The 24,953-nt window shown below is 39.6% G+C and overlaps 1 protein-coding gene across 2 annotated transcripts in view; it reads left to right on the top strand.

The window, feature by feature from the left end:
- The window catches only part of bcas3 (BCAS3 microtubule associated cell migration factor), a 412,830-nt gene that overhangs the window by 31,332 nt on the left and 356,545 nt on the right, over positions 1 to 24,953 (top strand). For both annotated transcript variants that reach the window (XM_059330532.1, XM_059330531.1), the window contains exons 8-12: positions 12,855 to 12,962; positions 13,062 to 13,138; positions 18,046 to 18,122; positions 18,766 to 18,849; positions 21,207 to 21,377. In XM_059330532.1, coding sequence (XP_059186515.1) covers positions 12,855 to 12,962; positions 13,062 to 13,138; positions 18,046 to 18,122; positions 18,766 to 18,849; positions 21,207 to 21,377 — 517 coding nt within the window. The remainder of the gene's footprint in view (positions 1 to 12,854; positions 12,963 to 13,061; positions 13,139 to 18,045; positions 18,123 to 18,765; positions 18,850 to 21,206; positions 21,378 to 24,953) is intronic.

Raw genomic sequence — 24,953 nt, 5'->3', positions numbered from 1 at the left:
ATCCACTAACACTTTGATGACAACAACCCATTGTGGCTCTAAGCCCTTGTATTTCCGTGCATTTTCATGACAGGTTTTGCTCCGTGGACAGGATGTATCTGTCTTCTAAAGTGTATTAAATGGAAGTCATCAAGCATTTGTATAAAATAAGCCATCAGATTAAGGGGATTTAGAGAAGTGATGCTTTGTATCCACCATCAGGTTATGGTGTTCTTCACTGTCACATTATGACCACACAGGGGTAAGCTGACACATGCACTCATGCTATCCAAGTTCTGTGTGTGTGTGTGTGTGTGTGTGTGTGTTAGGGGTTCCCACTGGTGAGTCATGGAAGTGACTCTGTATGTAGTGAGTAGTAGTGAGCCGTACTGATGACTTAGGCATTTAACTTTAAAAATTGCACTTTATATCTTTTTTTATTTTGGACACCAAGACATATTTTGCTGCATTTGTCCTTCTTTCTTGTTAATTTTTTTTTTTTACAGCTACACAGTTGGAAACTTCAAAATGTTTTATTTTGGATCAACCCACACACACAATCTTCTGTGTTCACTACGGTGTCATATTTGATTAGTATTATCTAGTTAACGTGTACTTCATCTGATACTAGAGTTGTGAATCCCCAGAGGCCCCACGGGACGATTTTATCCCGATACTTGAGTCATGATACGATATTATTGCAATTTTAAGTTTTTTTTGCGATATGGTATTGCGATACAATATATTGCCAAAATGTTTAATTTATAGTTTGTAAGGCAGGGACCTAATTTCCTCAATAACTTTCATTTTAGTAGATGTGGTGGAAATTTTTTTTGTTTTTAAAATCATAAAAAAAGTAAATACTGCAGTGACAGTGAGTTGCAGACTTACTGAATGATGAAAAGGAGACTTTTAAAATTGCAAGTAATTTTCTAAATATTTTCTCTTTGTAGATCCACTGTTATTGGCAAATTATAATGGACTGAATGTAGAAAACCATATTTCTGTTATTTATAGTTTATTATACAATGTTTTTCTGTTCTGCCCCATCAAATTTGTGTTAATTTGGCCCCTGAACTAAAATGAGTTTGACTCCTCTGATCTAGAAAATTTCATCATCTTTAGGGCAGATCGAATGAGGGAGTTGGGCAAGGACTATCTCTTTGTCCTTTTCATCCCCCAAGGGAATTCCCCGCTGTAATCATCAGCTGTGTTTCTATCCCACCGAGTGCCAACACTAAGGCTGCAGCTGAATTAGCAGCTAACAAAGCTACCAATATGCAGGGTAAATACCCTGAGGCCCTAATGTTAACTGTCAGTGACTTTAACAGCTGCAGCCTCAACACTGTTCTGCTTTCATTACAACAATATGTGGACATTCTGACAAGAAGGAGAAACATGCTTATGCTTTGGAGATATTACTGACTTCAGACAGGCACTGAAATGTCTCAAGCCCCACACCTCTGCAGCATCAACTAGTGGTCAGAGGACGTCATTGCATACCAATGGGGTTCATTTACCTACACATACTGGGATATTTTTAGTGGCCACTTCAGCGGGGGTCCCTGCTTACAGGCTACATTAAGTTCTGCATTGCCACAACCATTCTAGTTTAGACCTTTAAGACATATCCAAATTCCAAACCCTGGATCACCCCCTGTATTAATCACAGTTAAAGGGAGAAACAGAAAGGACTGGGTTTCTCTCAAAATTACAAGCCGTTGAGTAAAGAAAGAGATGATCAAGGCCAAACTCAAAAACTAAGAGGAAATCCAAAAGGAATACAGCAACATGAGCAATTAAAGCAGCCATTAAAAAAAGAAACAGTCAGTGCAAGTGACCAGAACCCAAGTTATCTGCCATAACTGAGCCGCCTCAATTGTTGAAGACCTAAACACTTTCTACTCATGGGTTGACACCATCACCTGCTCAGAAGAGTGCGAGGCACAACTGGAAACTACACAGATGTGCACCAGCAGCTGAGTCTCTGCAAACCAGGCATGGGTGCCCAAGAGCTAAGCCATGTAACTTTCTCTGATTCTTCATTGTATCTTGAGGGAATACTTAAGGACAGTTTGTCCACCCTGTCCATTGTCATGCAGGTGCCCAAGAAACCCTATCTGTCAACACTAAACCACTACATGCGCACTCACCTCAATAGTTATGTGAGTGCCTGGAAAAGCTGGTGCTTAGTATTATTCTTCAAATTGTCGGACCAGTCTGTAAGGCCTCCTTCACTCTCTCCATCAACACCTATCATTCAGTGAGACCAGATGATCAGGAAACTCCACCACCCACCAACCTGCAGCTGAATGTGACAATGTGACAACACCTCCAGCACACACGGCACAGCCCACAACTCCACCCACAGCCTCACCTGCGTTAGAAATGCAGCAACTGTTGGGAGGCTGGGGTGCATCACATATCTCTGACTCACCCTGGACAATAAACAGCACACCACTGACAACCATAAATGCTCTGCCATCAGCAAACTGTTGCCTTTCACCTCCTTCAACCCATTCTCTATTGTTCCCCATCTATTGTTTGTTCACCATGAACACTTGTATGCACGGTTGAAGGAGACTTTCCTCTGCCAATAAAGCATATAGAGTTCAATTGATTAGGTTATACCTTCTATACTGTACTGCAGTGTGTAGGATTTTGTGACATCTAGCGGTGAGGTTGTAGAGAACTTATGGTGGCTTTCAGGAAATGTAAATGTTTGTCCTGCAGAAACATAGCATTGCAACATGGCCAAATTATTGCTGAAATGGACTGGTACCTTTTCGAGCAAAAAAATTATGTACACAGCTAAAAATGTGCACTATGCATATGCACCTGGTTTTCAAGCTCTGTTACTCTACGTGCTTATGATAATCTCAATGTCATACCAGAACAGAATCGACAGACACTAGTGATCTCATTCTTCAGTTTGTGGGCAGAAATGTCATGTTCTCCAGTGAAAAAATGGTTTTGATGAAATGATTCCCAGACCTTTTTGTCATGTCCCTGCATGGAAATGAGAGGGACTGTAATCTGGTCTTTCACTTTCACTTCCCCTTTTTTATTGCCCCATGCACACAGACATGCACACTTGTTCAGTGCACAGGCAGAACTTTGAGGCTCAGACTTCACTCAGGAGCGTTTATTTTGACTTGCATGCCTGTTTTATGTCTGTCGAAAATGTGTTCTACCTCGCCAGTTTTCCCCCTTCGAATACAAAGTCAGATTAAACTTACTAGTAGGCTACTGAAAGTAGTGCTTTGAACACATCCGACAGGCTGAATGATTAATAATGACTTTTTAAACTATTACCACAACCTCAATCCCTAAAACCAGGCCTCTGAGGTCAAATCAATTAATGTTAACATTTCTAGAGTTTTAAACTTTCCCTTCCCCTTTACATTAAATAAAGTGTACAGCAGTATTAATGTAATTTTCTTCAGATGTTGGATGAAAGATAAAGGAGCACTGGCTTGGTTAAGTGACATTAGTCGTTCTTAGCAAGACCAAGATTATCTAAGAAATCAGTCCTAAATGCCTCAAAATCCTCAGTTTTGGTCCTAGTTTTAGAGGTTAGAGTTAAAATTAGAAACAAAAAATGAAATTAATCACATTTACTAATTATTAGTAACTAGTGCAGTGTCAGTAGGAAGTGTGTAGTATGTCGTTAGCATGCTAATCGTGAGATAGCACATTACCCAGTATGCTGCACAAAAAGTACATTAACATGAACCCAGTTAGCTGATATATTATATTGCATGTAAGTATCTCATATCAAATGGTTATGGGCATTACACTAAGCAACATGAATGTCATCCCTAAATTACATAGTAATGCAACATAAGATGTGAATAAAGCTAAATCTCCGCTTAGAATGCTAATTGCGAATAACAGAATTTGCACATTACATGCAAACCACTACAACGTCTGCAACTCAACAAAACAAGTAAATAATGATATTTTGAAAAATATGGCACCTTCGTGCCATGTGCAAGCAACATACAAAATCTTAGGTCATTCTGACTAATGGTCAGCGAGATCTGGCCTAGACACACATCCACACATCCACACATCCACACACACAGACGCTTCTTGCTTTTATAGATAGATGATGTAATTTGTGTTATTTTAATGTGTTTATTGTTTCACATATTATAACATTTTGTATATGATATAAAGCATTGGTTAATGTTTACTTAATTCATTTTAAACCTAAAAAAAAAACCCATTGGTAAACATCTTTAAACGTTATTTGGATGGCTTTTGTAAAGTTGCAAAAAAAATGCAAATAATAATTAGATTGCATATACTTATATAGAAAATTATTAATAATAATGACTAAACATTATTAAATATTATTTAATTTGTTTGTTTAAAATAAAATAACTGTTCATGAAAATTTAATTAACCATCAATTTACCCATTCACCCATTCATACATGATTGTTGTTGCTCTCAGGCCGGGACACCATTACCCCACTGTATCTTTACATGGTAAGTAGTCGTTTATTTATGTTCTGAAAGTCGTGTACATCCCCTTAAATCAATGAGGGAAATGTATTTCTGGCAGCTCTGCAGACATGAAGCTGTGGTTGAACTTTTAGCCTAATTATTTCCCTACTAATGCCTGCAGCTTGCCGGAATCACTGTGGCTCCCTCCAGGCCCCTATTAGACTGTGATGTGGCCAGGGTTTGTTGTGCATGGGGGGCTGGGCTCGAGCTGAGACTGAGAGGAGTGGGACTAAAAAACAAAGCAAATAACAACAGGGAGTAGGGAAAGGATGTTGCAATACAGTATTCCTTTCAACTTGTAATGGAATTGTAGATGCAGGTTTGATTCCAGATCAGAAAGTGAAAAGTGGGAAGAAAGTGGGAAGAAAACATGCATTTTTCTGCTGAATATATGATGCAATGATAATTGTGGGAAGTCCATCTTATGATGAAGTTCATGTAATGAATTAGAAATCTCCAGAACAGCTACTAGAGATTATGAGAGATTCAGATTGACCAAGATTATATGGTCAGTTTCGGTTCCAAAGGTCAAAAATCAACTTTGTATGTAAAAGCCTCATTATAATAAATGTTTAAACTAATACACTGAATTATTTATTGTAAACATGCCCTCATTCTGAATCTGGAAAGTCGTGGATCACTCAAAAACACTTGTCTTGAACATCCCACAGGTAAACCGGTTATTTGGTAACGGGTGATTTAAAAACAAGGCCTAAAACCAACACTGGTTGCCTGTGACCTTCGATTACTTATGTGGCTCTGCATAAATGCAGAAAGGTACATCCAGGTTTTGGAACAACAAATGCTGCCATCCATACAACACTTTTTCCATTAATGTTCCTGCTTATTTCAGCAAGACCATGTTAAGACACATTTTGCACATGTTAAAACAGCATAAAAAGCAGCAGGAAAATAGTGTTGGTATGAGACTGGTCTTATAGACCTGACTCCTTCTGAACTGTTGACGAACTGAAGTGATATATCAGTTCCAAAATACTTACTGTTGTTAAAAGAAAAGTTGATGTAACACAGTGGGAACGTATCCCTGTCCCAACTTTTTCGGAATGTGTTGCAGGCTGTTATTATTGTCATATATTTCAAAAAGACTTAAAAAAACTCTGTTTTATTTAGTTTTAGGCAGTGTCCCAACTTTTTTGGAGGGTTCTTGTTGTAGTGGAAAGTTTGTGTCACATTAACGAAACACTTTTCCGGAAGCTTTTCTATTCTGCCAAGAATAAAATCCTGGAGTGAACTTTTAGTACTTGTTGAATGTTGATATAAACAATTGGATAGTGCCAATGTCAATCTCAAATTTCTGGTTTAGTATCCAGAAGCTCTTATCGGTTTAACTCCAGTTGAAATCCAATAGCGCAGAAGTTCAGAGCTTTAGAGTTCTCCCTTTCAGCAGGGCCAGCCTTGGCTTTCCAAGCTGAGGTTGTATTTGTTTAGCATTTCCACAGCATGTAATTGTCGTTCGGATTTGGAAAGCTAGTAAAATTTTGCACTAGTCGGAAATGTGATGACGTCCCTTACTTGTAAATTAATTTATTTGCCTGCTTTTTAATTCATCCTCAGGCCTCCATTCATGCTTTCCTCGGCCACATGAAGTCTTGAGGTTTTGATCTCCTGGTTTAGTTCACGTTCATAAAAAGATGTCTGCAGGTTCTCTCAGCCAAGGGGAAAGTGCTCATGGAATAAGAGCAGCACTGATGTGAAAACTAAAGTAACAGATGTCAACAATGCCTCAACATCGATAAAATTAATTGTCATGAGACGTATTACAGATAGTCATGGTCGCTAGGGGATACATTCTAATTACTTAATTGATCCCCTGACTTTTTTCAGATAGAAAATGTTTTGTTATCCAGTAAAATGTCTCTACATCTATGTATTGTTTAAGGTTTTCTGAGGATGTATGCTAATGACTTTTCACGTACAACTGTAGAGCTACCATGAAAGGGAAATGTCTTTTTGGATTGCCATTAGTTTAAGTTGAGACATTGAGGTTCCCCTCAGGATGATGTACGGTAGCTAAAGTGATTGTCTGATTTTTTATCTAGTGCCATCATTGCATCAATTGCATTTGCATTTACTTAGCTGTACTTTACACAAAGTTCTGATTAGGAAATGTTGCATGCTTACGTGGAAAACTTTGATTGTAAATGTGGTAAACGTTGCCTGCCAGCCATCTGCATGTTAACATTCTCACCTAAAAGGACGATAGTACGCGTTGTGAGCATTTAAAGCCTTGCTGTGCCTAAGTCCAGCCCCACAGATGCACTAGCGGGACTTATTCTTGTGTCTGTTCAACAAAAGAAGCCAAACTTCTCAAATTAATTATATGAATCCATTAATAATGTATGTTATTTTCACAACACAAGGCATGCAACAGCTTTACTCTAACAGTATTTGGTATTAGTGATATAACTTTAGCTTAAATATTTGATTTTCAGGGTTCATACTAAGTTATGCTGCACACCTAATCTGCATCGGAGCACTTTATGTTAAGGATTACAGATGAACACATACAAAAGCAACACTTTCTGACCAATCAATTACCTAGGAAATGGGATAGAGAGAATCTCGTGGAGGCAAGAGTGTTCAGAGACTGGCCCTTTTTCTTTCCCTGATAATTTTTAACTTGCAATAAAGAATGTAATAGGCTAAAGTAAGCCTATTTACCACATTGAGTTGTTTGTATTTTTCCTTTTTGTTGCTCCCACATCCATTTCACACTGCCAGGATTGCTGCTGAAAGCATACATTTTATATATATATATGAATGGCTAGATTGTTTTGACTTTGACTGTTTGACCGAGTAAATAACCACTGTTGTATAAAAAATTGTGCAAAAAATATCCTGGGCATGTTGAAGTTGCTTTGCAGTACAGGCCTCTGGAGCAGCTTCTTGTGCTATCATTGGAAGTAAATGAGCCAAGCTTCCTTTTGTCCATCTCCTTCAGTTTGTATCCTTTCAGACCCAAGGGCCAGTTTGAGTAATAGTAATTGACACATTGATCTAATAGGGCTATCATAAAAGGCCTGTTACTGAGCTGGGGAATGGTGCTCGGCGTCACCTTAACATGTGCAAGGACTGACATCCCGCCATGATCCATAATGGTAATTGTGATTTAGCCTTGCTTTCAACCTACGCCCCAATGTCCCTGGCATCAGGAAATCTTATTACATCTGACCCTGCATTGCCTCCATTAGAACTGGGTCATTTGTTAAACTACTGCAAAAGCAAAACAATTGAAACTTGTGCCATTTTGATCCATAATAGTAGGTTATCATGATCCCTTTGAATCAATTCCAGAGGCCCATTTTTCGGGATAGAGCTTTGAATTAGATTGATCGGACTCTGATAATGCTGAAATCGATATAGCCGCCTGAAAGAAAATTATTGTCGGGTGAAATTTTTTCATTAATCTTAATGTCTGTACTCTTAAATTTGGTAATGGTGGCTGTACTCGCAGCTCGAGGACCTTTGAAATGTTGACGGAGACGTTAACCATGAGAATAGAAAATTAATCAGAGATTTTTAAAAACTTTTCTCTGTGAGTCCTCTTTTATCTTTTTCCAAAAGCGTTCAGTGGAACAAGAGGGAGGAATACACTCCAAGCAGTGACACATGGGCCTGGGCTTCGTGATCTAAGGGCTCACTTGGCGTCGTTGTTATTCAGTTGCTGGCTTGGGAGACATACAATAACCACACTAGACTGTATCTTTACTCATAATTGTCTGTATGTGTGTACAATTGTGTGTGTGTGTGCAAATGTGACACATACACTCCCAGTGGGCTTAGCTCATGTATCCATCATCAAGATGGTTGTTGGATATTGTTGCAGCAGTTGTTCCATCTTTGATGTCTGGGTGTGTGTTCCAGGCTTTTTGTGCATTAGGAAAAATGAATTGTGTGTCACGGCCCTGCCTCTGGTGTTAACTAATGTGTGTGTTAGCAGTGCTGGGGGATTGCTATTTCACTGGAGAAAACTTAATGACACTCTTTTTGTAGATATAAAATCATTGTAATGTCTTAGCTTAACCACTTAACAAAAGGAAAAATCTTTATACTGTAGTAAGAGTTGCTAACTAATCTGATGTTCTGTCTGAAAAGATGTTTTCTCATTGTATTGTAATGTTAAAGTAATCTGCAAAGGCTTTATATGCATTTTAGAATCACAAAACTTTCTTCTAGGGGGGTATGCCCCTTGGGTTTGCAGGTCTGGTGAATGTCAGCAAAGTTCCTGGGTCTGATCAAATTCCCGGCTTTGCACTAAGAACATGTGCCAAACAGTTAGTTGTCATTATGTGAGAGACAACATCCAAACAAGCCAACAGATCCTCAGAGCCGTAGTCTCCATTGACCTCCTCTCAGTCTTCACACATATTGAAAATGCCAACTCTGACAGTATATGAGGATGATGTTTGTTGATATCAGTTCAGCATTCAACATGATCACTCCCCAATGAACCTAATTGAAAGTACCACAGAGTGCCACACTGCAAGTAGATTTAAGACTTTGCAACAAAAGGTTTGCTGACGATCATGACAGATTACATAAAAGAACAAACAATGAGACTTTCTATTCTAAGGAAATTGTCAGTCTTGCAGGATGATGCTCAGAGAACAATCCATCCATCCATTTTCTTCCGCTTATCTGGGGCCGGGTCGCGGGGGCAGCAGGATTAGCAGGGCATTCCAGGCGCCCTTCTCCCCAGCCACAACGTCCAGCTCCTCCTGGGGGACCCCGAGGCTTTCCCAGGCCAGGAGAGAGATATAATCCCTCCACCGTGTTCTGGGTCTTCCCTGGGGCCTCCTACCAGTTGGACGTGCCCGGAACACCTCTAACAGGAGGCGCCCGGGAAGCATCCTTACCAGATGCCCAAACCACTTCAACTGGCTCCTTTCGATGCGAAGGAGCAGCGGCTCTACTCCGAGCTCCCTCCAGATGTCTGAGCTCCTAACCCTATCTCTAAGGCTGAGCCCAGCCACCCTACGGAGGAAGCTCATTTCGGCCGATTGTATCCGCGATCTTGTTCTTTCGGTCACTACCCAAAGTTCATGACCGTAGGTGAGGGTTGGAACATAGATGGGCCGGTAAATCGAGAGCTTTGCCTTCAGGCTCCGCTCATTCTTCACCACGATGGTCCGGTACAACGCAACACTGCCGATGCCGCACCAAACCGCCTGTCCATCTCACGCTCCGTTCTACCCTCTTTCGTGAACAAGACCCCGAGATACTTGAACTCCTTCACTTGGGGCAGTACCTCTCTCCCCACCCAGAGGGGGCAGTCCACCGAGAACAACCTACTGTTTAATGACGGAAAAACCAAGGAACTTATTGTTAGAGTTGTGAATCAGCAGAAGCCCAAAGATACAATATTAGAGTCACGATATGATATTATTGCGATTTTAAGCATTTAGCAATATAGTGAGTATTGAGATACAATATATTGAGATTTAACTGCATTTTGTCTCGACAAAATTAAATTTAATCAAGAATTGATTTGTCAAATAAGAGAAAATTCTCAGTCTATTCATCTCTCTTCAGTCATTTTATTTCTCCACAATGAGAGTCAAACCCACAGACTGACCAACAAAGTATTCAGTCAAACTGAACTGAACTGATATCAAACATGTATGGACGACAACAACTGCAGTATTTTAGCAAACTTTCAAAAACTTTAAGCTTCACTGCTTTGAATGTTTTTGAATCAAACATAAAAAAAGTCTAACTTTGCAGCGTTCTTCCACAACTTCCCGACACGATATGTGGCTCTGACACACATGGTGCCTATAGATTTCTTAGATCTTGTAGTTTCCTATGATGAAGTATCTCCAGTGTATTCCTAAGGGTGAGCCTGTTGTAACACTAAATATTGATACTTTCCGACACAATATCCTGACGCACATGGTGCCTATAGATTCCTTAGATCTTCTAGCAGTATATTCCTAAAAGTGAGCCAGCTACGGATTCACACAAAAATAAAAATCAGCAAAAATACTGACTGTCCGCCGGCTGTCCGAACGCTAAATATCGATACCTGGCGGCCATGAATCGATATAATATTGCCTCGCAAAATATCGTAATACTATGCTGTATAGATTTTTCCCCCCAACTCTACTAATTGTAGAAAAATGAAGCAAAAATCACAGAAAACCTGACATGGTCATCACCATCCTGCTCAAAAAAGCTCAGAAACAGGTATATTTATGAGTCAGTTTAAGTAATAAATATTATTAATTAATATTATTTATAATAAATAAATAATAATTTCAGTTTTACTGTAAACAACATCCTCAAAATCAATCTGTAATGGGGAGTGTTGGGCCACTTTCAGTCCCAAAAAGCTGTTCTTAAACTACTTTGGAGAGCAGGTGCGATGTACGAAGTGCTTCATGGCAGAAGCTAGATCTTTATTCTCAGTGCTGACATCATGGCAGAGACTGTTAGCAAATTATGAATTATAGTTATGTGGGGTTAATAACTATTTATACTTCCCTGATGGAAGTTGTAGTGAAAGTGATTTATCTCACTGCTAATGGGAAAACAACAGCAATCATCATTGTCAGTGTCCATTGTTTCCTATACATTGCTTTATTTGTGGCAGCCGGTCACAACATCAACATTGATCGCCTCTCTCTGTTTATCACAAATGAGACAAGATAGATAGAGGGCATCCTTGGAGTCCTCACTTCACTCCCCACGTCTAAGACCACTTCACCTGGCAGGAGAGCGGATGCTGCGGAGATGGACCTTCAGTTAGCCACTGTAGCAACATGCATTTCAGTTGTTACAACTACCCGCTAACGGTTTTTACTTATGCTGGTAGTGTACCACGTCAAAATTGTTGGGGTTTCTTGCATAAAACCATATTGCAATATTACATTTATTTCACTTACTGCCTTGCACTGGCTCTGCAGGAAGAGACTTGATCAAATTAGCTTCACCTTCTCAATCTAAATATAATTAGTGCTAATGTACATGTGTTTTGTTATTCTTTTTACAATGTAATGTTCCCTTTTTTAATTTATACCTGATTTTATATTAATTCCAAATAAAAAACGTGTTTACAGGCAGAGTTTAGCATACTTTAACCTTGCTTGTCTGTGGCCTAGAGGTTAGGAATTGGGCTTGTAACCGGAGGCTGGTTCGAATCCCAGGGCTGACAGATTAAGGACTGAAGTGCCCTTGATCAAGGCACCTTACCCCCCCCATTCAGCTCCATGGGTTTGTCAAAATGCAGCTACCCACTGCTCCTTGCATGGTGTGTTTACTTTTCTGTAAAATAGGATGGGTTAAATGCAGAGTTTGAATTTCCCTAGTAATTAATCTTTAACTTTAATATCCAGCCAGTGCCTGCTGCTTGTTATAACTGCACTCAGAATGCACAAGCACAATAAATAGACTGTTGAAAGCAGGCGTCTTGGTTGATTAAGATTTATTTCTACATTTTTCTTTACCAACAGCTGCTGCTGATTGTTGGATAGGCTCCCTCAGGTCGCCCTCTTCCTTGCTGTGTTGATAGAACGGCTTCTTTTAAATGTGTTGCATTTCCCATTTGGCCCTTCGATGTGGACGTTCAGAAGGGGAAGGCCAGTGTGACATGGTGGAAACATCTGTATAAATTCTTCAAGGGGCTGATGAGAGAAACAATGGCTGCCAATAAGTTGCTTGGTGTGCAACTTTGCTGTTCTCTTCCTACATTTTAATGAAGGACCTTCTCTGATTGTCTGGAAGTTGGCTTTTGTGACTGGACAAATGTTATGCAGCTTTGGTTTGGTTGTCAAAAGTAAACTTACTGAACTGTTGAACTATCTGGATGAACAACTGTGTTCCATATACCTTGTCCTCTAAAAGCAATCTGCGTCTCATATTGGTATATGCCCACTCTGTGTGGCTTTAAAGAACACCTTAACACTTAACAAAGGTTACTTTTTTGAGTTTACTTCCACTGAATTACACTTAAAATGTATTGTGTGTGTGTAATGGCAGATCTTTGATGACTTCCAGAGTTTTGAAATTGTGTGATCCCGTCCCCATGGTAATTTCAAGATATCATCATATTCACTCTGATCTGGACATGTCCAATATATAAAAACAGCCTCATCAAAATAGAAATGACGCTGGTGGTGATGGCAGTTCAATGTTATTCTGACTCATTATTCATGAAACTGGCAAAATGTACGTCATTTTCATCTGGAATTGTAGTTTGAAAAGAGAACGACAGGAGTTGTGTGTCTGTTTAAATAAGTGTCTGCATCCTGGCCTGAAGCCCTGAAGTTTTATCAATAGTTACTTGAGGACTGCATAAATTATTCAGAGAGTGACTAATTGCATTTGTTTTTCTGTTTTCAGGACGAGCCCTCCTTACTGTTGCGCTGACCTGTACTCTCTACGGACCGGGGAGTTGGCCAAATCAATTCAATTTAAGACGCCCATCTATGATCTCCACTGCAACAAACAGTATGTCTGAGCTACAGAACAACAACAAAAAACACTTATATTTTAATAATAATGTTTATTTTCATTCCATTAACTCTTTGTTATTTTCTCCTCCTCCAGTATTCTTGTTGTGAGCCTACAAGAGAAGATTGCAGCATTTGACAGCTGCACCTTCACAAAGAAGTTCTTTGTTACAAGTAAGAAACTTTTAAGACTTTAAAGTTGGTTTTCCTATCGTACTACAACCCTGGTTCCAAAAAAGTTGGGACATTGTCTCAATGTAAATAAAACAGAATGTTATCATATACATCTGACTGTACAAAGACAATATATTTTTAGGTTCAAACTGTTTTTTCTTAAAAAGACACTTTTACGTTTACACACCCTCCAAACTTTTTTATAATGGAGGTTGTATATGCACATTTTCTCTGCAAATTGCAAAGTTAAGGGGCCCCCTGAAAAAATAATATGATCATTTATGTTCCTGTGGAAGCTGGGTCTGGGCGATATCATATTCCAATATATTTAGGATGAATATCTATATATACAATATAGATATATAGATATATCCCAATATTTGATCGCAAAGTGAGAGCAAATGTTCAGTCAAAGCTAAATATATATATATATATATATATATATGACATGTCACAATTAGTTTTATTGAAACCGTTTGTTTAAGTGAACATAAATACTGTATAACAACAGGAGTACCCTTTTTTAAATCAAAGCTCCATGAAGTGCACATTTAAATAAAAAATAAATCGTGAATAAAAATAGCCTATGAAAAAAAATAGGCCAATCTTTTTCTGAAATAAATATATTTATGAGAAAAGAATAACGAACATTACAAAAAATAAATAAATATGACAAACCCTAGTGAGGGCAGAGTTTATATATAAAGAAAGACTTTTTTTTAACTATATCGATATATGTGATATGGTCTAATTCCATATCACATTTAAAAATATATTGATATATTTATATATAGATATCGCCCAGCCCTAGCCTGTAGAGCGAGGCTGGACCTGCTGCTGCTGCAGTTGATAGGAAAAGGGGGAAAAAATAGCCTATGAAATAAAATAGGCCAGTCTTTTTCTGAAATAAATATATTTATGAGAAAAGAATAACAAACATGACAAAATAACTAAATATGACAAACCCTAGTAAGGACAGCAATTATATATAAAGAAAGACAAAATATTTGAACTATATCGATATATGTGATATGGTCTAATTTATATTCATTCACACTTAAAAATATATCGATATATTTTTTATATTGATATGTCGCCCAGCCTTAATGAAAGCCTATAGGAGACTTTATTAGAATACTAGCATTTTATATATGTGTATATATGTAACTGAAGTGGATGAATTTCCTCTACATCAGACCACACATGAAGCCCAACCCCAGTGTCCTGTACTGTCGGCAGAGCACAAACAAACAGTGCCAGTGACGGAAACTTTTTTTTGGCATGGTTACCATGATAAATGACTAAGGGATTCGACTTGGTTATAATGCAGCCAGCCTCCATGGTAGTTGTGTTCTTCCAAGCTTTGCATTGTGACTAAACTGCTTTTTTATCAAAACATGACGTGAGGCCCTCCATTTGAAGCTCGACACAGGAAAAACTGTTTACAATGCAGCTGTTGCATCCTCCTGGCTGTACCTGCCGTGTCTCCTCCAGGAGGCCGTGAAAGGAAGGCCAGACTGTATTACAAGGCCATTGCTGCTCACTTAAGTCATTGACTGGAGTAAACTGACCGTACTGGCTGGCTTTAATGTGTCTCCTCGTTGTCTGCCTGCCTTCCCTATCAGTGTCTGAGCCACAGGAAACCAAACATGCTCAATAGTTATTAATTGTTTCTGAATGCAGGGGCCTCCTCTTCACAACGTTGTTTGGTCTGTTTTGGCCGTAAATGCAGGAATCAAAGGGTCCCTTCGGATGGGCCGTTCTGCTGCTGTATGTCTGTTTCCTCTCCAGGAATGTGATGGTGGACATGTCTTCATGTTTTTATGAGCACTTAAGTCTTCTCATGTTTATGCTCTTGCTTTGCATTCTAGTAATGTGTGCTGTAAGCTGGGACTTTTTCTGTACTGTTCATTTTGATTCCAATGCTTTGTCTAGCTTTTGTTACATGCGGCATCTGGGTATAAATTAGTCATTCATATATAATTAGTCATGTACAACAATAGTCACTGGGCTTATTTCCCTAAAGCAGACTAATTGTTGTCTTTTCTCTGTTTAGCCTTTCAGTTTTAAACAAACAAGCAAACAAACTCCTATAAAATCATAGATATTTATCAATGAAAATGGAGAAGTACAACCATTGCAATATTGTGCTATAGACAGGGTTCGTACGGTCGTGTAAAACCTGGAAAAGTGATGGAAATTGAAAATGCAATTTCTAGGTCCTTGAAAAGTTATTGAAAAATAAAAAACTCTGTAAGTATTTATAGCTATGCTATCGTAGCTTAATCGCCTAGCAACAGTTTGGACCGTGGTCTGTGATCACATACGCGACGGATTCAACACGGGAGACACAACTGTGGCCACGTCACTAACTGTGCACAACGTCAGCAGCTGATCATAAACAAAGCAGCTTGGCTAATTATAATAATCAACATAGTTATCATGAATTAACCAACATTGCTAACTGTGCACAGAGTGTCCGGTGCTTGTTGTAAACAAACAGATCGCTAAGTGAACACCTCCTTCAGCAGCAGCACATACACACTGTACTGCTACAGAGGCTAACTGTTAGCCTGTTAGCCTGTTAGCTATTAGCGGCCCGTGGCTCGTTAACAAACAAAAGGAAAGGAAACTGAGAGAAGCTGTGAAGGTCCTCTCAGCAGTCAGAATATATAAAAGGTTTATTTGAAATAATAAGGAAAATAAAAACATGTAATGAAAATAAAATTTCAGTCAGTCATTTTTTTTAACTTTAATCCATGTAAATGTGTGCTAATAAGAATTCAAGTTGCAATTGAAACATAGCAAGGTGTATCAAAATGTGTCTGTGGTTTGATTTAGAAGTCATTGAAAAGTTATGGAAAACCATTGCTAAAAAAGTGTACGAACCCTGTATAGAGAATGAGGGCCAACCCTAAAATTACACAGTGCATTACTGTTTGTATTGGTGACTGTGCTGGTAAAGGCAGTTGTTATTGTTGAAATAGTAGCATCAGCATCGGTAAGTTTTACTTTGTAAACCTTTAGTACATTTGAATAATAGAAAGCTGTAACATAGGATATCAGACGATTGGGGATCAGCTATTGCCTCACTCACAAAGGTCTGTCAGGATCCAGCATTCAAAAGCCTGCTTTCTGTTCCTTTGATTCCATCCATCATATCTGTTTCCTCTCCCTGCTTCGCCCCCTTCTCTCTCCCCAGGATGTCAAACACATGTTATCTCAGCGCCTCGGCTCCCCTCAGCCTTGGAGAGGCACAAAAGGCTTCTCTGGCGTTACCAGCAGCCCTTGTGGCTTACCTCAACCACTTTCTCCCCACCAACCCCTTCCCCAACATGGCATTACAATACTGTCTCCACCTCATCTCCTCCCTGAGCACTAAATTATTGTCAGCGAGCCATTTTCCCCACACCTCCACGAACATTTGCTGTGTGTGTGTGTGTGTGTGTGTGTGTGTGTGTGTGTGTGTATGTGTGTGTGTGTTTGCGTGTGTGTTTGCATGTGCAGGGGACTGTGCTCTCACACAGCGAGTGTGATCATTATTGGATCAACATTTTGTTGCCCGTATGTTTATGCACAGTGGAAACAAGCATACCGTCACTGTCTGTATCTGCTTGCATTTAAAGATATTTATGTTAATATCAATCATCTCTCCAGTCTGTTTACTAGCACATGTTTGCTGTTCTGTTTCTGGTTGATTCATGTCTTGCAGCAGAAGTGATAGACGCCCGAGTAGTCAGAGCGTAGTTTTTGGTGTTAGTCATAGCAGTCCACAGTTGTGTTTACTTCCTCATCTGTTTGAGTGGGAAGAAAAAAAATATGTTCTTGTAACGGGCTCTTTGAAGGCAGAGCTTTCTTTGTCATTTAGGATTAGTGGTTGCTGTTGTCACTAGTTTTATTTGTTGTAAATGTGTGTGTGTGTGTGTGTGTGTGTTAGAGCACGGCCCATTTATCCCACATCTACCGATAGTTATAAGATATTTTTATTATTATTATTATTATTATTATGATTATTGTTGTTGTTAATGTTATTATTATTATCATTATTTATTTATTTATTTATTTATTTAAATGGTCAGCAATTGACTGATACCAAACATACAGTGTTGATGGATATTTAGCTATTTTATTTGTTATTTCAATGGTCAGTAATTGACCAATACTGAACATACATTACTAATAATAACATATATATTCCATATATATTCCTAAATAGAAAGCCTGCAGCACATTAATAAAATAATAATAAAAAAAATAAGATAAAATAATATTTAATAGTTATTTGTTTAAGGCTGCAGCCTTTTAAGTATCTTTGCATATTAATATCGGTGCAAAGTCAGTGCGCCGTCCGCATGTTTATATTTTAATTCCAGCAAAAAAAGTCCCTATATCATTCTCCATATCAGTGCATTTTTCCACTCTAAAATCAGTATCGGCATCAGTTTTAAAAAATCCCATATCCATCAGGGCTTCGTGTGTGTGTGTGTGTGTGTGTGTGTTTGTGTGTGTTTGTGTGTGTGTGTGTGTGTGTGTGTGTGTGTGTGTCCACAGGGATTATTGTGTTAGTCATTAAGCAGAGGAGCCATCCTCAATTTATTGGGTACCACAGTCTCCATTAGGTCATACTGTGCACACACACACACACACACACACACACACAAGCCTACAGACACGTCACCCTCATTAGACTCCCATTTATCTTCCCAAACAAGAGACTCCCCACAAACACATTAATGGTTTAAGATAGTTACAGACACTCTTCGTGGCAGAGGCTTTTGAAAATCCCTGCATGTGTTCTTGTTTTTACTTGCAAACTTTTGATCATGTGGGTATTAACCAAAATGTTTATTTGTATTGTAATGATCTTCGGTTCCCCTGTCAGAATGACCATCTTTGTGACTTTTCAGGCTGCTATCCCTGTCCCGGCCCCAACCTCAATCCAATAGCTCTGGGAAGCCGCTGGCTAGCCTATGCTGAAAACAAGGTACAAACACACACACACACACACACACACACACACACACACACACACAGGGGAACAGTCATCCACTGCAGAAATGCCTTCTCAGAAAAGAGACATATTTACAAACCAAAAAAATGCATTTTATCTGCCTCTTTAATCTGTCTGGATAAACATCTCATTCTAAGAAGAGTCCATGAGAGATGATAACATTTTGAAAATCAACAGATGCATAGGAGTCTCCTGTTCTCCTCCATGTAATGGGATTGTTAAGTACTTACAAAAACCAGAATGTTCTATTACGCACTCTGCAATACATTTAGTGCATAGTGTTTTGGTGCAGGCCCACTCAAGTAATTGACAGATGGGGCCACTGTTTGTGTGACTGCCTAAGGATTTCAGAAATGCCAAAATCTCGTTTTTTTGAACAGTAAGAGTAAGCCGTTTAAGTAATATTGTATTTGAAATTAAATCAGTGCAGATTGGCTGTTTGAGGGAAATTGGTTTTGCTTTGAAAGAAAAATTACACAACCAAAAGAGTGAAGAGGGGAGGCTATTGGATGTCTGAAATCTGATTTAATTTCCGCAGAATTCTCTATTCATACATCTTCTGTATACTTACACTATGTGTATCGTATTTACTTGTAAGTCTTTGTGTTTTTTGCAGTTGATCAGATGTCACCAGTCCCGTGGAGGAGCTTGTGGTGACAATGCACAGTCGTATACAGCGACAGTGATCAATGCTGCCAAAGTAAGTGACAATATATGCATTATTACATTGCACATACATATGCACAACTTGTCTACATTACAGTTTATTCACAGTCTACCATAATACTATATTTTGTTTATTTCATTTTATTCAGTTTAATTTATGTTCTATTATTTCCTGTATTTTAACTTGTAACTCATTATTATGTTTATATTTACATTAGTCATTTTTACTTCTACTTTTTCTTTTCTTTTGATGCATATTGTATGTGCATGTTGGAGGGAACCTGAGAACCAAAAATTTCATCACTGCTTCACTAGAATTATTTTGCATATGACAAATAAAGAATGTGAACTTAAACTGCAGTGAGCATGCTCCTGAATCATCTTATCATAATTTAACTTTTACTGGATATCAAAGAAAATGAAATTTGGGGAAAACATGTCAACTGAAGATTGAACGCAGCACAGCCTTTGCACATAAACAGTTTGCAACTAAAATAACCTACAGAACTTTTTATTGGATTTCCATCTTCATTGAAGTGTATCCTCCCTCCAAAAGCACCGACTCTGAACTAGCTTGCTTTCATCTTAAAACGTTTAAAATGAGTTCTTCCGTAAAGACTGTCACTATAATGTGTTTATAGATCCTCGGGTCAGGCCTTTGCTCAGATAAGGCAGCACATGATACGATATTTCCAGCTCTGCCTGAGCCATCTGTAAAGGTGCTTACATTGGATCCACCTGGCCCGCTTGGCTGTCAGGGGCTGAGCTTATGAGACACTTCATCAGGCTGCCTGTCTGTTTTTCCCACTGTAATCTTTTTCATCTCCACAGGGAAGTGACTCTAGAACAGCTCACTTACAGCCAGCAGCCCCTCTTTGATACCAGTCGAAATTAATTCCTGATCTGATTTAACAACTTGCCAACACATGCTAACTAGCTGACTCCTCATATGGCTCTCGTCTGTTCCCCCATTCGGTCTCAGAGGAAAGGCCTAATTGATTTACAAAGAGCAAGTGTAATCCTTCCCCTTTGCTTAATGAGTGCTAACAGCGAGTGACAGAGGTCTCATTAACAGGCTAATAACGGTTTACATCAATAAATGCGCTGTGTTGCTAACAGGTTAGCGGCATAGGAGGGGACAATAGCGGGGGTATTGATATGAAGACCGGCAGTCTGCTTGCCTGCCCTCTTCTCATTTAGGACCATATATCTCAATATGGATGACAAGGTATCTCCTTCTGGCTTGTGGCGCGACACGCTGTCTCTTAGTGCTGACGTCCAGAGACACGGAAACAAAAAGGGGGGCTGGCATTAAAGTGTAATGGCTTTTGTTTATAGGAAAGATAAAAGAGAGAGTGCAACAGCTCTGCTGGCCAACTGGACTCTTTGTTCCAAATTTGTTCTCTTATGGTAAATTTGTTTATCGCATCAATCCTGTTTCCTGTCACTGCTTGGTGTGATTGATTAAGAAAGATTGAAAAAGGAGCTTTTACAAAAATTGAGCTGTAATTTGTTTAGATGGCGACATCAGGCCATAGCCGTCTGTATGTATGTATGTGTGTGTGTGTGTGTGTGTGTGTGTGAGAGTGAGAGTGTTTATGTGTCAGGCATCAGTCACCCCCCAACACACACACACACACACACACACACACACACACACACACACTGGTAGACCAATAGCCCCTGTTTGGACTACCACTAAGAACTCCACAACTGTAGTGATTAGAAAACACATTAGTGTTGATCAATTAGGAGCCAAACGCCTCACTTAATAATTGATGGCTCTTCTGGCATTTTACACACACATATGCAGACGTACACACACACAGGCAGCAGACACTGTTAGTGTGCCTGGCCAAGTGCAAGAGAGACAGTGGGTGATCCTCAGACCCAACAAACGCAAGGCGCCACGCTGTATTGACAGGGCCGCCTAGTCTGAATGCTTGATTAGGCTCTCCGGGGCCCCTTTGGCGCTTAGACACACACATACACACAGTCGCACGCATTGGACTCCATTAGACAAAGACAGTGTAGTAGGTGAGATAGACTCCACTTAAGCAGCACTATCCATTTCCCTTAATCGAGCCACAGAGGTGTGTTTGAGCCAGACACCCTGGCTGGGCCTTAAGCGGACACAGAGGAGCCTCACACACACACATGCACACATGGGTGTCTTCTGCGGCTGCAGTGCTACAAGTCATCAGCACTACATGTTATCAGGAGGCATCAAGTGAACACGGTGCACGCGCACACATGCAGGCACAAAGTCCCAGGCACCAGGCAGCTCTTCTGCTCATCTTATTTGGCTGTAAATGCTAGAAAATGTAGAATATATTGGGAATATATAACCTCTATATAATATAATGTAATCTGCTTTCTTTGTTCTTCCAGTCTTTAAAGACAGGCCTGACAATGGTGGGGAAAGTTGTCACCCAGTTGGCGGGCACGCTACCAGCAGGCACTCCAGATGAAGAGGGCACACCTCACAGCGCGTGCCGCCGCAGCCCCCACAACCCCGGAGTGGTCACCATCATCGACACGCACAGTGTTGGCGAAGGACAGGTCAGTGGTTGTTTCTGCATTAGAATCAGAAACAGAATGAGAATGGTTTTTATTGTCGTTGCACATTAGTACAGCAAAATTTTAAAAAGAGCAGCTCTCGTTTAGTGCAAACACATAACAATATTTTAAATATACACAATGAAAAATACAAACCCTATAAAAAAGCACGAGAAGAAGAAAAAAAGGGGGGAGGCAGCAGAATGGGAGATATTCCACATAAATAAATATATATAAATATATTGCACTGTTGTTCCACAGTTTTGAAATGTTTGTTTTTTATTCTTTGGAGGCGTTCAGGGCAATGACAGCTCTCTGGTAGAAGCCTTTCCTGGTTTTGTACGGTGTGATTCTGTACACTTCTCATGGACACTATTTTTGGATACTAAGAAAGCATGATGGTGCCTGAGTGTGGAGTCATTGAAAAGTCAAGGAATTCCAGTCAATCAGCCAGGATATAGAAATTCATATAATATCAGTGTTATGGACAATACAGCAACATATACACATTTAAAATACTTTTTTTCCCAGTAAATTTGTTCAAACTACACTATTTATTGACTCCCTATTCATTGGGATAAGGATGGAGAACACGGGATATTTAGGGGGAGATAGGAGGGCAGCAGAAAATGCAACATAGAAGTGGTGAACATCGTCTGAAAGCTGGAACCTGCAGATTAGTTTCGGATGCAGCTCAACACTTTGTGTCAGGTTGTTCTGTAATAAAAATTAGTTAATTAAACAATTAATTTGCTCCACATCAAATATGGTGACCTCCTATTGGCAAGCCAATCTCAAATTAAATGGATCCATATACATTAGTTCACTGGTTCTTCATCTTAGTGCAGTGCTACATGATCTTCCTAACAGTGATGAGCAGGGCCATGCCCTTCAGTTTCACTATGACTCTTGAATTGTAGGGCAAAACAGATTAAATTCTTGTAAACTTGACACCCGCCCAGCAAACCCTCAGACTAAAACTGGTCTGAGCTCACTCAGTGTTTCCTTTTTGGATCCTGCATGGTGGTTAACCAGAAACTGTTACCAGGTGACCATCATTGTCGAATGGAGTGTCAGCTTTACTGGCTCGACCTCTAAATGCTTACATTTCCCCCCAACTGGGCTCTTTATAGGGCGTACGCATACGCACACACACCAAAGACTAAATCGCCACCAATTTGTTTATGGCTTTTTGCCTCTCTGGTCTTGTCATGTGTGACCCAGGTAAACATAACTTTGGCCTCTGTGGCTTAGCGGGAAACAGGAAAATCCCCAAGGTTAGGTTTTTTTTCTGTGGCTTGGACACAATTGGGTCATTCAACAAACTCTGCACAACTCCCTGAAATGTGTGACTGAGATTTACTGCATATTGTAACAGCCAATGTTTTAGCCACAGCTCTGTCTGTTTTAGCAGAGAGACACTCTGTAAACAGTCAGCTGTTTGTCTGTGACCCTGAGGAAGCTAAAGGCTTCAGGAGCTGAGAGAGACATATGTTTTTAGCCATATATATTTTTGTTTTATATTTTTCTGTTTCATCAAAAACAAGCAAGTTGTGAATAGGATGGGGATGGGCGAAATTGCCAGATTTTTCCCCCACCAAAATCAAAATACATGAGGATGTCAGATAACACTGAAATATGCTCGTATCATCTGCAGCAACAAAAAACCATATGTCCACAGTTAATGCACCATTTTATACAGTATAATAGTACTACTACTACTACTACTACTACTACTACTACTACTACTACTACTGCTACTAATAAACTAGTATATATAGAGGTGTGAATCATCAGAGGCCCAATGATATACTTGAGTCACGATACAAAATGATTGCTATTTTAGGCATTTTGTGATAAGGTAAGTATTGCGATACAATATAGTGCGATTTAACTGTTTAACTGCGTTTTGTGTAGACAAAATTAAATTAAATCAAGAATTGATTTGTCAAATAAGTCTATTCGTCTCTCTTCAGTCTTTTTATTTCTCCACAATGAGAGTCAAACCCACAGACTGACCAACAAAGTATTCAGTCAAACTGAACTGAACTGATATCAAACATGTATGGACGACAACAACTGCAGCATTTTATCAAACTTTCAAAAACTTCAAGCGTCACTGCTCTGAATTTTTTGAACGAAACATAAAAAAAGCAGAACTTTGCAACGTTATTTCGACAACTTCCCGACACGATATCCTGACACATGACTATAGATTCCTTAGATCTCCAGTATATTCCTAAAAGTGAGCCGGCTATGGCAAAAAAAAAAAAAAAAAACGGCCATCAGAACGCTAGATAACGATACTTGGCGGCCATGAGTCGATATTATATTGCCACGCAAAATATCGCGATACAATGAAGTATTGATTTTTTCCCCCCGCCTCTAATTTATACAACACCTTTCATAACATTGAATGCACATCAAAGTTCTTTACAACTGAAATAAATTTTCCTTAACCATATTATTTTATCATTCAATTTACCTGGATATAGAAAGTATATTCACCAGTATATGAGTCTAACCCTCGTTCTGGAACATCATCTTCCTTAAACATCTAAAGAAATGCTAAAAGCTTTTATCCCTTAACCATGATTAATTACACTGCAGTAGCTGTCATATTTTTAATGAGGTGTGTTAGCGTACATGATACAGTTTGTCAGTGATGTAGTCACCACACTCATATTCACATTTCTCCCTCTCTCTTGCACATTGACTGAGGCCGCCCTGTAGGCACTGTGTTGACTTATAAGCTGTACCTAAGCCTTCAGAAGCAGGCCTGCACTCTGTCACCAGCCGACACACTGTAACCGTACACTGGCCATAAACACTGAGCAGCCAGGGGGAAGGCAGGAGCAGAGGAGAAGTGGAGGGTTAAGGGGGAGGAGTGGGGTGGAAGGTGGGCGGGCGGTGCAGAGTGAATTAAGATGGGGGTTGGGGTGTGATTTTCTGTAAAATGAGAAAAGACAGCAGCATGAAAGAGATGGGTTCCTGGGTCAGTGTGGCAGTCCAGGTTATGTCTTTCAGGCTTGAAATTTGTTATTCGGAACAGCGGCCTCAAAAACACACAGGCACACACACTCTGAGTGTGTAATGGGCTCGGTTCTCTGGAGGACACTCTCGTTTCAAAGGGCTCCAGCAGGATTCCCTCACAGAACACTGTCTGCCTGCATCGCAATAAATGTGATCTGCTTCATGTCACCAACCTCTTTCTTTCCTTCTTTCCCTCTTTGTTTCTTTGACTTCTCCCCTTTTCTTCCCCTGCTTGTTTTCTTGCTTGTAGACTGAAACGGAAGCCCTCAATAGTTCCTATTGAAAATGCTCATCCAGCCTGCCAACCTCGTTAATAGAACATTTGGGCCGAATTTAACCCTGTGGACTGTTCTCTCTCTCACACTTACCCTGACACACATACTTGCACACAATGTGGCCTCATGTCTGGTCTTATGTCTAAGCTTTCTTTGTGACTAGGGATCTTTCTGCCATCTCCTGGTCTTGGTTGAGCCTTTGTTAGATTTGCCCTGTCAGACTTCATACATAGATTTATGTATATAGATAGGAGCAGCCTCTAGTTGTGCA

The sequence above is a fragment of the Centropristis striata genome, chromosome 4 (genome assembly GCF_030273125.1).
Source record: "Centropristis striata isolate RG_2023a ecotype Rhode Island chromosome 4, C.striata_1.0, whole genome shotgun sequence".
NCBI lineage: Eukaryota > Metazoa > Chordata > Actinopteri > Perciformes > Serranidae > Centropristis > Centropristis striata.
This window is presented reverse-complemented; position numbering and strand designations above follow the sequence as displayed.